Here is a 13,203-nt window from a genome sequence, read left to right as displayed (position 1 = left end):
ATTTGAAATCACTGGATGGCTACACCAGCTGCATGGGCATTGACTGCTTATTACCCATGGAGGTAAGTACTGTGGGGGTGGGGAAGGTGTAGGCCAGGGGTCTCCAAACTTTATAAACAAAGGGCCAGTTTGCCGTCCTTTAGACTTTAGGAGAGCTAGACTGTGGCCAGTGGGAGTAAAAATTGTCACGGCATCAGGGGAAGTAAACAATTTCTCAAGCTTGGTGATCAGAGGGAATAGAGCAATTACATAGCACCTGAGACCATAGGAGGAGGAACAGTGTCCCATAATTGGCGTTAGTAGGAGGAATAGTGTCATAGTAGGTGAGGTTGAAAAAAAGACACAAGTCCATCCTATGTGTGCGATTATATGGTATTAGTAGAAGGAATAGTGCCCCATCATTGGTATTAGTAGAACGAGAAGCGGCCCATTATTGGTATTAGTAGGTGGAATAGTGGCCCATCATTGGTATTAGTAGGAGGAATAATGGCCCATCATTGGTATTAGTGGGAGGAATAGAGTCCCATCATTGGTCTTAGTAGAAGGATTAGTGGCCCATCATTGGTATTAGTAGGAAGAATAGTGGTCCATCATTGGTATTAGTAGGAAGAATAGTGGTCCATCATTGGTATTAGTAGGAGGAATAGTGGTCCATCATTGGTATTAGTAGGAGGAATAGTGGCCAATTATTGGTGATAGTAGGAGGAATAGTGATCCATCATTGGTATTAGTAGGAGGAATAGTGTCCTATCGTTGGTATTAGTAGGAAAAATAGTGCTCTATCGTTGGTATTAGTATTAGGAATAGTGGCCCATCATTGGTATTAGTAGAATGAGAAGTGGCCCATTATTGGTATTAGTAGAAGGAATAGTGCCCCATCATTGGTATTAGTAGGAGGAATAGTATCCCTTCATTGGTAATAGTAGGAGGAATAGTGGCCCATCATTGGTATTAGTAGGAAAAATAGTGGGCAATTATTGGTATTAGTAGGAGGAATAGTGGCACATCATTGGTATTAGTAGGAGGAATAGTGCCCTATCGTTGGTATTAGTAGGAGGAATAGTGGCCAATTATTATTAGTAGTAATAGGAGGAAAACGCTTTAACAAGCATACAATATCTCCAAAAGTTTTGTGTGTCTGTCATAAATATATGGGCTTATTAGGCAACCCAGTCCAAAATCCTGGGCATTAATATAAAGTTGTCCTTCTCTGCAACTATAACAGTCTCAACTGTCCAGCAATGGTTTCCCCAAGATTTTAGAGTTTGTCTGTGGGAATCTGTGCTCGTTTGTGAGTTCAGGTACTGATGTTCAATGAGAAGACGTGGCTCACAATCAGTGTTCCAATTCATCCCAGAGGTGATCAGCAGGGTTGAGGTCAGGGTCACCCAAGTTCCTCCACACAAAACTGGTCAAATCATGTCACTAATGAGTTGGCTTTGTGGGCCTAAACTCAATAATTTAGAGAGGGGTCCACATACATTTGGCCATTTATTTTGTATTTTGAATTTAGCCATTTTTCTCACCTTTGGTATTAGCCTGTCCAGATATTCTGCTCGTCTCTCATGTGATGGGTGAGTGGAAAGCAATTCCGGGATATGAGGCTCTTCTCCATAAGTCTCCATCACTGCCATCTGTTTCCAGAACACCGAGCTAGCCCTCACGTCAACGCAGGCCTGGGGGACAAACCAACACGTTAACCTTTAGGACATCTCAATCATAAAAAAAAAAAAAAGAATACCATACTGCTAAATTTAAATGAGAGAACAATTGGGTAAATGGGACTGAGCATTGTGACCGTAAAGCATAATCTGTCTGAACTTCTGAAATTACCATGACGTGTTAAAGTGGATGTAAACCTCAGACATGAACAAAGCATAAGCATAGTGTGTGCGAATCTCATTTCAGAGCATGAAGTGTCATTTCTGTTTGCTGCTTCGTTCCTCTGCTATCTGCAAGAGTCATTTCTGAGAAATTTTCCTGACACCAAGAGAGAAAAATGTTGACGGGGAGGGGCCTCCAGCTGATTGACAGCCTCATCCCTGTTCCTGTGTTATGTGTGAAGGGGGGTGTGTCCCTTCTCTCCAATTAGCTCTCAGAGCTCTTTTCACTGAGCTATGCCGAGTGTGACTTCAGCTCTCCGCCCCCTTTTTTCTGACAGCTCAGACAAGCTTTAACTATACAGGATAATAATAATTATAATAATTGGATAATTATTATAATGATAATAAGTGGAAAAGTGTTGTATAACCTCAACAAGACATATTTACCCATGGTATTACAAATGTAAAAGATAATGTGTGAACCCAACTTTACTGTAAACATGTCAAGTAATTTGTAGCAGAATTGTATACTTATGTGATAGCTAGTAATGATTGGATATGTATAGTTTGTAATTTTCTATTGTTTATCTGTAAATGCTAATAAAAACTTAATAAAAAAATAAAGACACACATAGGTTGGACTTGATGGACTTGTGTCTTTTTTCAACCTCACCTACTATGTAACTATCTATGTAGACTGTATTAAAGGATAATTAAAAAGTTTTGAGAAAGACACAAATATTAATTTTAACAAGGTCTGCTGCTTCACTGTTTTTGGGTCTTGATTGTCAGATGTTACTATGGTATACTGAAGTATAATTACAGGCATTTCATAAATGTCAAAGACTTTATTGACAATTACATTAAAGAGGAAGTAAACCCTTGCTAGAAAAAATTCTTCTCCCTCCCCTGCAAAGTAAAGACATAATGTGCTTGTATGCATGTGACACTTACTTGTAAACGAAACCCGCCCCGTCCCCGCTGCAGGCCGCATCCACCTTCGCCCCTCTTCCTTCCCGGGGCTGTGGACTCCGTCTCTGTGACTGGTCGCATGCGCGGGAGCCGCCGGTCACGGCACTCGCTACTGAAGAAACAGCAAGGGTGCCAGTTTCTTCAGAGCGCATGCGCCGATGACATCATCAGCGCAGTATACTGTAAATATCCCCTATACGGCGAACGTTTAGGAGGTATTTACAGTACCTATAGGTAAGCCTTATTCTAGGCTTACCTATAGGTACAAAGTGTAAAGGGAGGTTTACAACCTCTTTAAAGCTGGGTTCAGACTTAAAAAAAGAAAAAAAAATTAAAAGTCAGCAGCTACAAATACTGCGGCTGCTGACTTTTAATAATCGGACACTTACCTGTCCCAGGGTCCAGCGATGCGGGGGTTCGAAGCCCCGCTCATCCCCCCTCCGCTCGGCGGCATTGGCATTTTAACTGTGGGCGCCGGGCTGTGGCTTCACAGCCGGGCACCCACTGCGCACGCACGAGCCGCGCGCTGTAAATGGCCGCGCAATCATCTGGGACCGGTCACGTGTCCCAGATGATTGACAAGAGGGAGGGGGGAGAGGCGCTCTCCCTTCCTGCACTGAGGGAAGTGACGTCAGGAGCCCAGGCGCCGAAGGAGGCAGACAATGAGGGACCCCCTAGCAACAGGCATTTAGAGGTGAATGAAAAAAAAAAAATTTTTTTTTGGGGGGGGGGGACTCCGCTTTAAGTTTATGCAAAGAGTAAATATTTGCAGTGTTGACCCTTCTTTTTCAAGACCTCTGCAATTCTCCCTGGCATGCTGTCAAATTCTGGGCCACATCTTGACTGATGGCCGCCCATTCTTGCATAATCAATGCTTGCAGTTTGTCAGAATTTGTGGGGTTTTTTTTGTTCACCCGCCTGTTGAGGATTGACCACAAGTTCTCAAAGAGATTAAGGTCTGGGGAGTTTCCTGACCATGGACCAAAGATTTTGAGGTTTTGTTCCCCAAGCCACCTAGTTATCACTTTTGCCTTATGGCAAGGTACTCCATCATGCTGGAAAAGACATTGTTCCTCACCAAACTTTTCTTGGATGGTTGCGAGAGGTTCTCGGGGAATGTTTTTGTACCATTCTTTTTCATAGCTGTGTTCTTGGGCAAAATTGTGAGTGAGCTCACTCCCTTGTCTGAGAAGCAACCCCACACATGAATGGTCTCAGGATGCTTTACTGTTGGCATGACACAGGACTGATGGTAGCGCTAACCTTTGCTTCTCCTGGCGAGGTTTTTTCCGAATGCCCCAAACAATTGGTAAGGCGATTCAGAGAAAATGACTTTGCCCCAGTGCTCAGCAGTCCAATCGCTGTACCTTTTGCAGAATATCAGTCTGTCCCTGAAGTTTTTCCTGGAGAAAAGTGGCTTATTTGCTTCTTTTCTGACACCAGGCCATCCTCCAAAAGTCTTCTCCTCACTGTGTGTACAGATGTACTCACACTTGCCTGCCGCGATTCCTGAGCAAGCTCTGCAATCCAGCAGCTAAATCAACTGTAGGAGATGGTCAAGGGCACTTTCTGGACTTTCTTGGGCGTCCTGAAGCCTTCTTCACAATAACTGAACCTCTCTCCTTGAAGTTCTTGATGATCCGACAAATGGTTGATTTAGGTACAATCTAACTAAAGCAATATCCTTGCTTTTTTGTGCAAAGCAATGATGACTACACGTGTTTTCTTGCAGGTAACCATGGTTAACAGAGGAAGAACAATGATTTCAAGCCCCACCCTCCTTTTAAAGCTTCCAGTCTGTTCTAACTCAATCAGCATCACAGAGTGATTTCCAGCCTTGTCCTCGTCAACACTGACACTTGTGTTAATGAGAGAATCACTGACATAATGTTAGCTGGTCCTTTTGTGGCAGGGCTGAAGTGCAGTGAATATGTTTTTTCTTTTTTTGGGGGGGGGGGGATTAGGTTCATTTTCATGGCAAAGAGGGACTTTGCAATTTATTGCAATTCATCTGATCACTCTTCATTCTGGAGTATATGCAAACTACCACTCATAAAAATTGAGGCGGCAGACCTAGGTCTATGCAGCATCGGTCCTTTGCTGCATCTCTCCCCCGCCGCCTCTACACTGAGAACTGAGTGATCAAAGACCGCTAATTGCTCAGTTCTTGTTCTTTAGTGAGCAGAGAGTCAGTGACTGTCAGTCACCAACTCTCTGCTCTGCCCCTCCAGCACTCACTGGAGCCCTGAGCTGGCGGGCGGGGGGACGGGGGACAGAGCGGCTGGCCCAGTCTCTTAGCGAGCACTAAAAGGCTGAGCCATCCACCTGTCCAGGCATCTGGATATATCCTGACATTGACATTGGGAATCTCTCCAGAGTCTTGACTGGCTGAGTGACATCCGCTGAGAGCGGACTTTCACCCACTCTCAGCTGAATATGGGTCACAGGAGAGCGGAACGAACTTTGGCCCTACTTCAACTTTAAGAGAACTACCACCAAAAAGTACCATTAGGGCTGTTTTAAATTCCTGATAAAGGGTTTGGTAGCTTTAACTGCTTGGCACCAGCGCTATAGCTGAAAGACAGCTACAACACAGGCTTCCTTTGCCGGGAGGGCGTACATGGACGCCCTCCCGTTCTCGTGCTGCCCGCTGGCGCGCTCTGTGATTTTCGAGTCCTTGGGACTCGGCTGATCACAGATCGGGGTAAAGGGCCAATCACAGCAAGTCCTTTACCACGTGAACAGCTGTCAGCCAATGACAGCTGATCAGGAAAGTAAACACAAGCCGGTAAATCAGCTTTTTTTTCCCCTCATGCTGTCAGCGTGAGGAAAAGAAGAAAGCTGTTCACTGACTTCTGTTTGAGGGACATCGGTCCCCTTACTGTCCACCAGTTCTGCTAATCAGTGTACTCCAGTGCCACCTATTAGTGCCCATCAGTGCTGCCAATCAGTGCCTCATCATCAGTGTCACTTATGAGTGCTGCCTATCAGTGTCGACTACCAGTGTCGCCTATCAGTGCTACCCATCAGTGCAGCCTCAATAGTGCCTCCTGATCAGTGCCACCTATCAGTGTCCATCAGTGCCACCCCATCAGTGACCATCAGTGCAGCCTATCAGTGCAACCTCATCAGTGCACATCAGTGAAGGAGAAAAAGTACCTGTTTGTAAAATTTTGAAACAAAATATGAAAAACTTTGTTTTTTTTTTAATATTTGGTCTTTTTTTGTTTGTTTAGCAAAAAAAAAAAAAAAAAAAAACCAATGGTGAGTAAATACCACCAAAAGAAAGCTCTATTTGTGTGAAGAAAAAATGATAAAAATGTCATCTGGGTACAGTGTTGCATTAACCGCGCAATTGTCATTCAAAAGCTGAAAGTTGGCCTGGGCAGGAAGGGGGTATATGCGCCCGGTAAGCAAGTGGTAAAGTAAGCTTTAGGCCTAAAAATGTGCATTTTAACAAGTGTGTAAAAAAAAAAAAAAAAAAAAAAAAGGCCTGGCAGCAAAAGGGTTAATATACATTTAAAATGCGGATGTTTTTGTCTTGCCGAAAGGCTTGTACTTTTATTCTGCCATCTTTGGAATTCTGACATCTCCACCTTTGAATCGTGGTAATACCACCATTCACTAGTGCAGCTCTGCAGCTTTCTGCCTGCTCAGCAGACAATTAATCGGCATCAGCAGACTTCTAATCAGATGTGTACATTGGGTGAGGCATACAGTATTTGTGCATTGTATACGTAGTAGAGGTTTTCTACTTTCTAGAGCTGCCAGGTAAAACCATTCTAATACAATGCTAAAAAAAAAAAAAAATCCTTTTTATATACTGGCGTAAAAGCAGGACTGGCGGGTGTCACAACATGACCTTTCAATTCCCAATTAAAGCGTGACGGACGGCAGGAAAAGTGGTGGTGGTTTTCGCGATGGCAGCACAGATGGCAGCTGTGATTTAATACGACAGACAGGCACATAATAGTGATACATCGTGGTGTAATATTGCGCGTGCGGTGCGATATTCCTCCCCAGATCCTCGTCCCGAGTCCTGATGAAGAGAATGACAAAATGGCCATCACATCATAATCCGGAGTGATGAATCGTCTTTGGCTCCTCCGCACGCTTACCCGAGATTACTATATCAGCCTGATCACCCTCCATTTTCAGTCTATTGTCATTTTAATTCCCCGACTTACTGGAAATCCTTGCTTCTGCTTCGTGAAGAACTTTCGATTTAAAATAGACTAATCAATAAACAAATTTGGCATTTGAACCCAGTCGGGTGCCTCCGATTTCTGATACCCTGGAAAATAGGTACCTATTGTTATAGCCGCCATTTTCTCAATGACCCTTAATACAAACCTGTGAAAGCTCTGCCCCCCCCCCCCCCCCCCCCCATGTTCCTTGGTTTAGGCCCCTGCTCCTGTACTGGATCATCCAAGGCAACAAAGGCAGGAGCCCAGGGTTTGGTGGGTATCCAAGGAGCCCAGCTACCACCTTCAATCTCCTGCAGAAAATCAGACAGCTTGTAGACCTACCAAGAGGCAGCAGAAAAAACTTGCTATCAATCTCAGTTTTATTGAGTTTTTTTTACAAGTAAACAATTGTACATACATTAATGGTATTATCATCAAAACATCTTACAAATACATTATACAAACTATCATAACTAAAACATCAAACAAACAAAAAAAAAAAGGGAAAGGGGAAAAGATGGAAAAAGGATGGCGACATAGACATCCCTCACTGAAACCCTATTAGATCATATTTTAGATTCTGCTCTAGTTCCATTCACTCTCTAATTTCCTGACGATTCCCTAAAATGTCCTCCAGGGGGCCCATATCTGACGACATTTTTCATGTGTCCAATTCATGTGACAGGAGGGTCTCCATCTTCTCAATTAGGTCCATTTCCACTATCCATTCATTCATTGAAGGAGTTTGTGCTGATCGCCAACGTCGCGGAATAACCAGTCTCGCCGCTATTAACCAATGTCTGAGCAAACCCTTTTTGATATTTTTTATATGAGCCTGGTAGAGTGGATAGCAGAGTAATTTGAGGTGTGTTGGGGATTAACTCCCCTGTAACTATAGAATACAACTGCATGATCCTGTCCCAGAATTGGCAAATTTGGGGGGCATTCCCACCATATGTGTATCAACGAGCCCTTGGCAGAATGACATCGCCAACATTTGTCCGATGCGTCTGAATATATTCGTTGCATGGTTGGTGGGCATCGGTACCAACGAGAGACAAGCTTATAGCTTGTCGGGATGACTGACCGTGACTCTAGGCTTATAGCTTGTCTCTTGGGCTTTAAATTGCCAATGACAAGCAATGTGCGAGAGTAAATGACTTCTCCCACTCTTCCGCTCCAATTTGAATATTAAGATCACGTGCCCATTTATTTTTAAAATTCTGGGAGCTCAGGGTGAAAAACTTGCTAAAGAGAACCCATCGCCACATCTTGCCCTATCAACTAAATACACGGGATGATTCAAAAAAAAAAAAGGTCCGACCTATATCCCATTGAAATGCTGTGCAGTGTCGAGAACCAGATCATTTAAACAAGACAAAGCATTCCCAGAGCTCTAGTAGTGAGTCAGTCATCAGTAAGTGGATTTAAATAAGCTTAAGATAAACATACTCAGACAAAAAAGTAAAAAAATAAATAAAACTCTATGGACAACTCGGCCTTATTTGTCGTCACTCTTCTATGTTTCATTAAAGCGGTAGTAAACCCTCCTAAAGAAAAACAGTTTAAACAATATTATAAAATAACTATTAATTGAGATTCAAATGGGCACTACGAGTAAGCATAAAAATAGTTCTTAGTGTAAATATTCTTTATATCCGAAACGCTGCTTCTTCATAACAGCCGGCGCCATCTCAACTGTGGTGTTCTGCGTCTGAATAGTTATTTATTTCCGCCCGCAGTACATTTTCGACTCCGTAATCCCGTGCGTGCGCAGTAATCGCATTATCCAAGCCTCTTCTTCGTTTCCGGTTACTACGGAAACGAAGCCTCGCGAATCAGCGAAGAATTAGGAGGAAGCATCGCGGGATGTCGGGCCTGACGTTCGACAACAGGAAATGACGCAGCCCCGACATAGACACAGCATTTTTCCAGGCAGGGTCTCGGCTTGCCGGAAAGATAGAAGATACGGCGCATGCGCGGGCGACGTCATCACAAACTAATATAGCGAAAACTCGCAAGGCAAGCAGGTAAAGACAAAAATTATTGATGGCAAATTATCTTAAACATTGCAATTGATAATTTAATAGAAAGTCATAAGAATGGGTATACAAGAGCTTTATCTAAAGAGGCTATGCAAAAAAACAACAAAACTTCTGCCTTATGCTTGCTCTGTTGGACTGAAGCCTTGAATGGATTCATGCAATAAATGCAATAAGACATTAGTTATAAATATATATATATATATATATATATATATATATATATAGATAGACAGTGTGAGGCCCTGCCAATGTGAAAATGTAGTAGAAGATGACACAGGATTCCTATTAAGGCTTAATGTGATGTTCCAGACTATGGTTTCTGAGCAGATAAAACTGTGTTTGGCTTTCTCTGATTGCTGTAGTGGTTTGGGCCTGGAGCTTGAAGGTTCTAATCTAAAAGTATGTTGGGAGGGACAGAATGTTCAATCCTGTGTCTGGAATTTACTGGGTGCCTGGGTCACAGGAGTGCAGGGTCATTACATATCCAAGCCCGAGGATTCATATTACGGGTTAATGCAAGGTTCCAGACTATTGTTTCCGAGTGGAGAAAGCTGTGTTTTTGGCTCTCTCTGGATTCTGTAGACCTGAATTGGGGCCTGGAGCTTCAAGGTTTTTAAAAATGTTTTGGGTGGGACACAATCTTTAATCCTTTTTCCAGGTTTTACGGGATCCCTGCAGCCTGTGTGAGTACACAGGTGTGCAGGGTTGTTATATACTCTAGCCTGAGGATAGCTCAGGGCTTCCAATTTGGAGACATCTCCCATATTGGAGACAAGAGGTCTCAAACAGGGGTCAGAGGAGCCCCAGCCAGAAGTAGGGAGATAGGAGGTCTCAACCACTGGTCAGAGGTGACCCAGCCAGGAGTCAAGAGACAGGTGGTCTCACCCAGGGGTCAGAGGGGCCCCAGGCAGAAGTCAGGGGACATGAGGTCTCACTCAGGGATCAGAGGTGACCCAGCCAGAAGACATGAGGTCTCATCTAGGGGTCAGAGGTGACCCAGCCAGAAGTTAGGAGAGACAGGAGATCTCATCTAGGGGTAGAGGTGACCCAGCCAGGAAACATGAGACAGGAGGTTGCAACCAGGGATCAGAGGCGGTCTCACCCAGGAGTCAGAGGTGACCCAGCTAGGAGTCAAGAGACAGGAGGTCTCACCCAGAGGTCAGAGGGGCCCCATCAAGGAATCAAGAGACAGGGGGTCTTCTCCTAGGGGTCAGAGGTGACCCAGCCAGAAGTCAGGAGGTCTCAACCAGGGGTCAGAGGGGCCCCAGCCAGAAGTCAGGAGACAGGATGTCTCACCTAGAGATCAGAGGTGACCCAGCCGGGAATCAAGAGACAGGAGGCCTCTCCTAGGGGTGACCCAGCCAGAAGTCAGGAGAGACAGGAGGTCTCACCCAGGGGTCAGAGGTGACCCAGCCAGTAATCAAGAGACAGGAGGTTGCAACCAGGGATCAGAGGTGGTCTCACCCAGGGGTCAGAGGTGACAGCTAGGATTCAAGAGACAGGAGGTCTCACCCAGGGGTCAGAGGGCCCCCAGCCAGAAGTCAGGAGGTCTCACCTAGGGGTCAGAGGTGACCCAGCCAAGAGTCAAAAGACAATAGGTCTCTCCTAGGAGTCAGAGAGGACCCAGCCAGGAATCAAGAGACAGGAGGTCTCTCCCAGGGGTCAGAGGTGATCCAGCCAGGAGTCAAGAGACAGGAGGTCTCACCCAGGGGTCAGAGGGGCCCCAGTCAGGAATCAAGAGACAGGAGGTCTCTCCTAGGGGTCAGAGGTGACGCAGACAGAAGTCAAGAGGTCTCACCCAGGGGTCAGAGGGGCCCCAGCCAGAAGTCAGGAGACAGGATGTCTCACCTAGAGATCAGAGGTGACCCAGCCAGGAATCAAGAGACAGGAGGCCTCTCCTAGGGGTGACCCAGCCAGAAATCAGGAGGTCTCACCCAGGGGTCAGAGGTGACCCAGTCAGTAATCAAGAGACAGGAGGTTGTAACCAGGGATCAGAGGTGGTCTTACCCAGGGGTCAAAGGTGACCCATCTAGGAGTCAAGAGACAGGAGGTCTTACCCAGGGGTCAGAGGCTCCCCAGCCAGAAGTCAGGAAACCGGAGGTTGCAACCAGGGATCAGAGGCGCCCCAGTCAGCAGCCAAGAGGTGTCATCCCAGGAGTCAATTGGGCTCCTATCGGGTGTCAGGAGAACCCCTATCCAGAGGCCAGGAATGAGCCATGTACAGTAGCAGGGCTCTGCGACTAGAGGCTGAGTGAGCTGAGAGAACCAGAAGTAGAACTGGACAAAACAGTCAGAGGGACTGGTAAGGAGATCAGAGTTTTTGCTGACAAAGGAGCCAGGTGGGTCTGCATTTTCATATTGATGTGGAAGAACTCCTGCGTGGGCAACTGATGTTTATGTGAACTTTCTTTTTTGTTCAACAAAAGTGGGCTGCCATGCCCTAAAATACAACTTGGCCTGCCGCAACTCGTTGGAAAAAAAGCACCCATCACATGAGTGTAATCACCCCAATACATATATATATATATATATTATATATATATATATATTATATTAGGGCTGGGAGATTTTCCAAAAAAAAAAAAAAAAAATCTTCGATTCTCCTAAAAAAAAAACTCGATTCACGATTCAAGTTTTTTTTTTTTTTTGGAAACCGCGCCGGTCCTGAGGCGCTGCGGGCATGAGCTTTTAGGTGACGGCACGGCTGCGGCCTAGTCCGCGGCTACGGCCGGACGCCGCGGACTAGGCCGAAGCCACGGCCTTGCCTAAAAACTCATGCCCGCAGCGCCTCCGGACCGGCGCGGTGAAAAAAAAAAAAATCTAAAAAAATCGATTTGACCTCTCAACTTTTTTCCCAGCCCTAATATATACACACACACATATATATATATATATATATATATATATATATATATATATATATACACACAAAGTATCTTACAAAAGTAAGTACACCCCTCACATTTTTGTAAATATTTTCTTCTATCTTTTCATGTGACAACACTGAAGAAATGACACTTTGTCTACAATGTAAAGTAGTGAGTGTACAGCTTGTATAACAGTGTAAATTTGCTGTCCCCTCAAAATAACTCAACACACAGACATTGATGTCTAAACCGCTGGCAACAAAAGTGAGTACACCCCTAAGTCGTGTTTAGCCTTACAAGGAGAAGAAGATAAAAGAATAAAGAAATGCTGGGATATAATCTAGGGGGAGGGGAGGGGGTTCTGAGGCACAAAGGGTCACATTTGGGTAATGCCTGGACATAGAGGTATCAGTGCCGCTATTCTGCCGCAGCCTGCTTAGAAATGCCCACTCCTGCAAACTGACATCCACCCATCAAGGTATTTTGATATTTGCATGACTCTTCCCAACAGCCATCCCACTGCTTGAATCAGGACTGGGGGGGGGGGGCACTGAGATGTATTCAGGAAGCTCTGTACAGCACCTTGCCCGCCCCTCCCACCAGCCACGACCTGCCAGCATTGCATAGAGAAACACTGAGAGCCATCGATGATGTCACTGGGTCTTAAATTAAGTACAAAATGAAAACAGCGAGGTTTTATTTAAAAAAAAAAAAAAAAATAATAGCTTAATGATGAGGGTGGAAATAAGGAACCAGGGAAAGCAAAATCTAAGCAGATTAAACTTCATCTTTAAATGGAAAAGAGAGGGAATGTTCTCCAGTATTCACCCTGAAAGGGAATAAGCCGTAATGATATTTCCGTTTGACTGGCATAAGATCTGCCAGTGAAAGTAGGCTATTACGTGACTTTTAAAATTGATTTCTGGAGTGATTGAGTAAAGTAGGTCATTTAAAGACGACTCCGCAGTCAGAGCAATCAGTGGCTGAGACGCTGCAGGTGGATGTGAGAGAGCTAAGGAGCTTGGACTGGGAATTGTCGGCTGCAAAAAAGAAAGAAAGAAAAAAGAAAAAGCCTCGTGTGCGCAGTCTGTGATGACGGTGGATTTTAGGAGGACACAAAGTGCGCGAATCGGAAGGACAAGCGTCTGCCTCTCCCTGGAGGTCTCTGACAGCGGCGGATTCTGTTCTGGTAAATGCTACATCTGCCTTTTGTTTTGTAGAGCAAGTCTGTTTTAACCCTTCCCCAGCCAGACAATACTGCGCCTCAAACCGAAACTTTTTGCGACCAGAGAACAGCGCTTTAAAAACC

The 13,203-nt window shown here is 44.9% G+C and overlaps 1 protein-coding gene across 3 annotated transcripts in view; it reads right to left on the bottom strand.

The window, feature by feature from the left end:
• OMA1 (OMA1 zinc metallopeptidase) overlaps nucleotides 1-13,203 on the bottom strand; it is a 142,158-nt gene that overhangs the window by 41,013 nt on the left and 87,942 nt on the right. For all 3 annotated transcript variants that reach the window (XM_073593869.1, XM_073593870.1, XM_073593868.1), the window contains one exon: nucleotides 1,527-1,676. In XM_073593869.1, coding sequence (XP_073449970.1) covers nucleotides 1,527-1,676 — 150 coding nt within the window. The remainder of the gene's footprint in view (nucleotides 1-1,526; nucleotides 1,677-13,203) is intronic.

Source organism: Aquarana catesbeiana, linkage group LG07 (genome assembly GCF_042186555.1).
Source record: "Aquarana catesbeiana isolate 2022-GZ linkage group LG07, ASM4218655v1, whole genome shotgun sequence".
NCBI lineage: Eukaryota > Metazoa > Chordata > Amphibia > Anura > Ranidae > Aquarana > Aquarana catesbeiana.
Note: the sequence above shows the minus strand (reverse complement) of the source record. Positions and strands in the feature narration are given on the sequence as shown.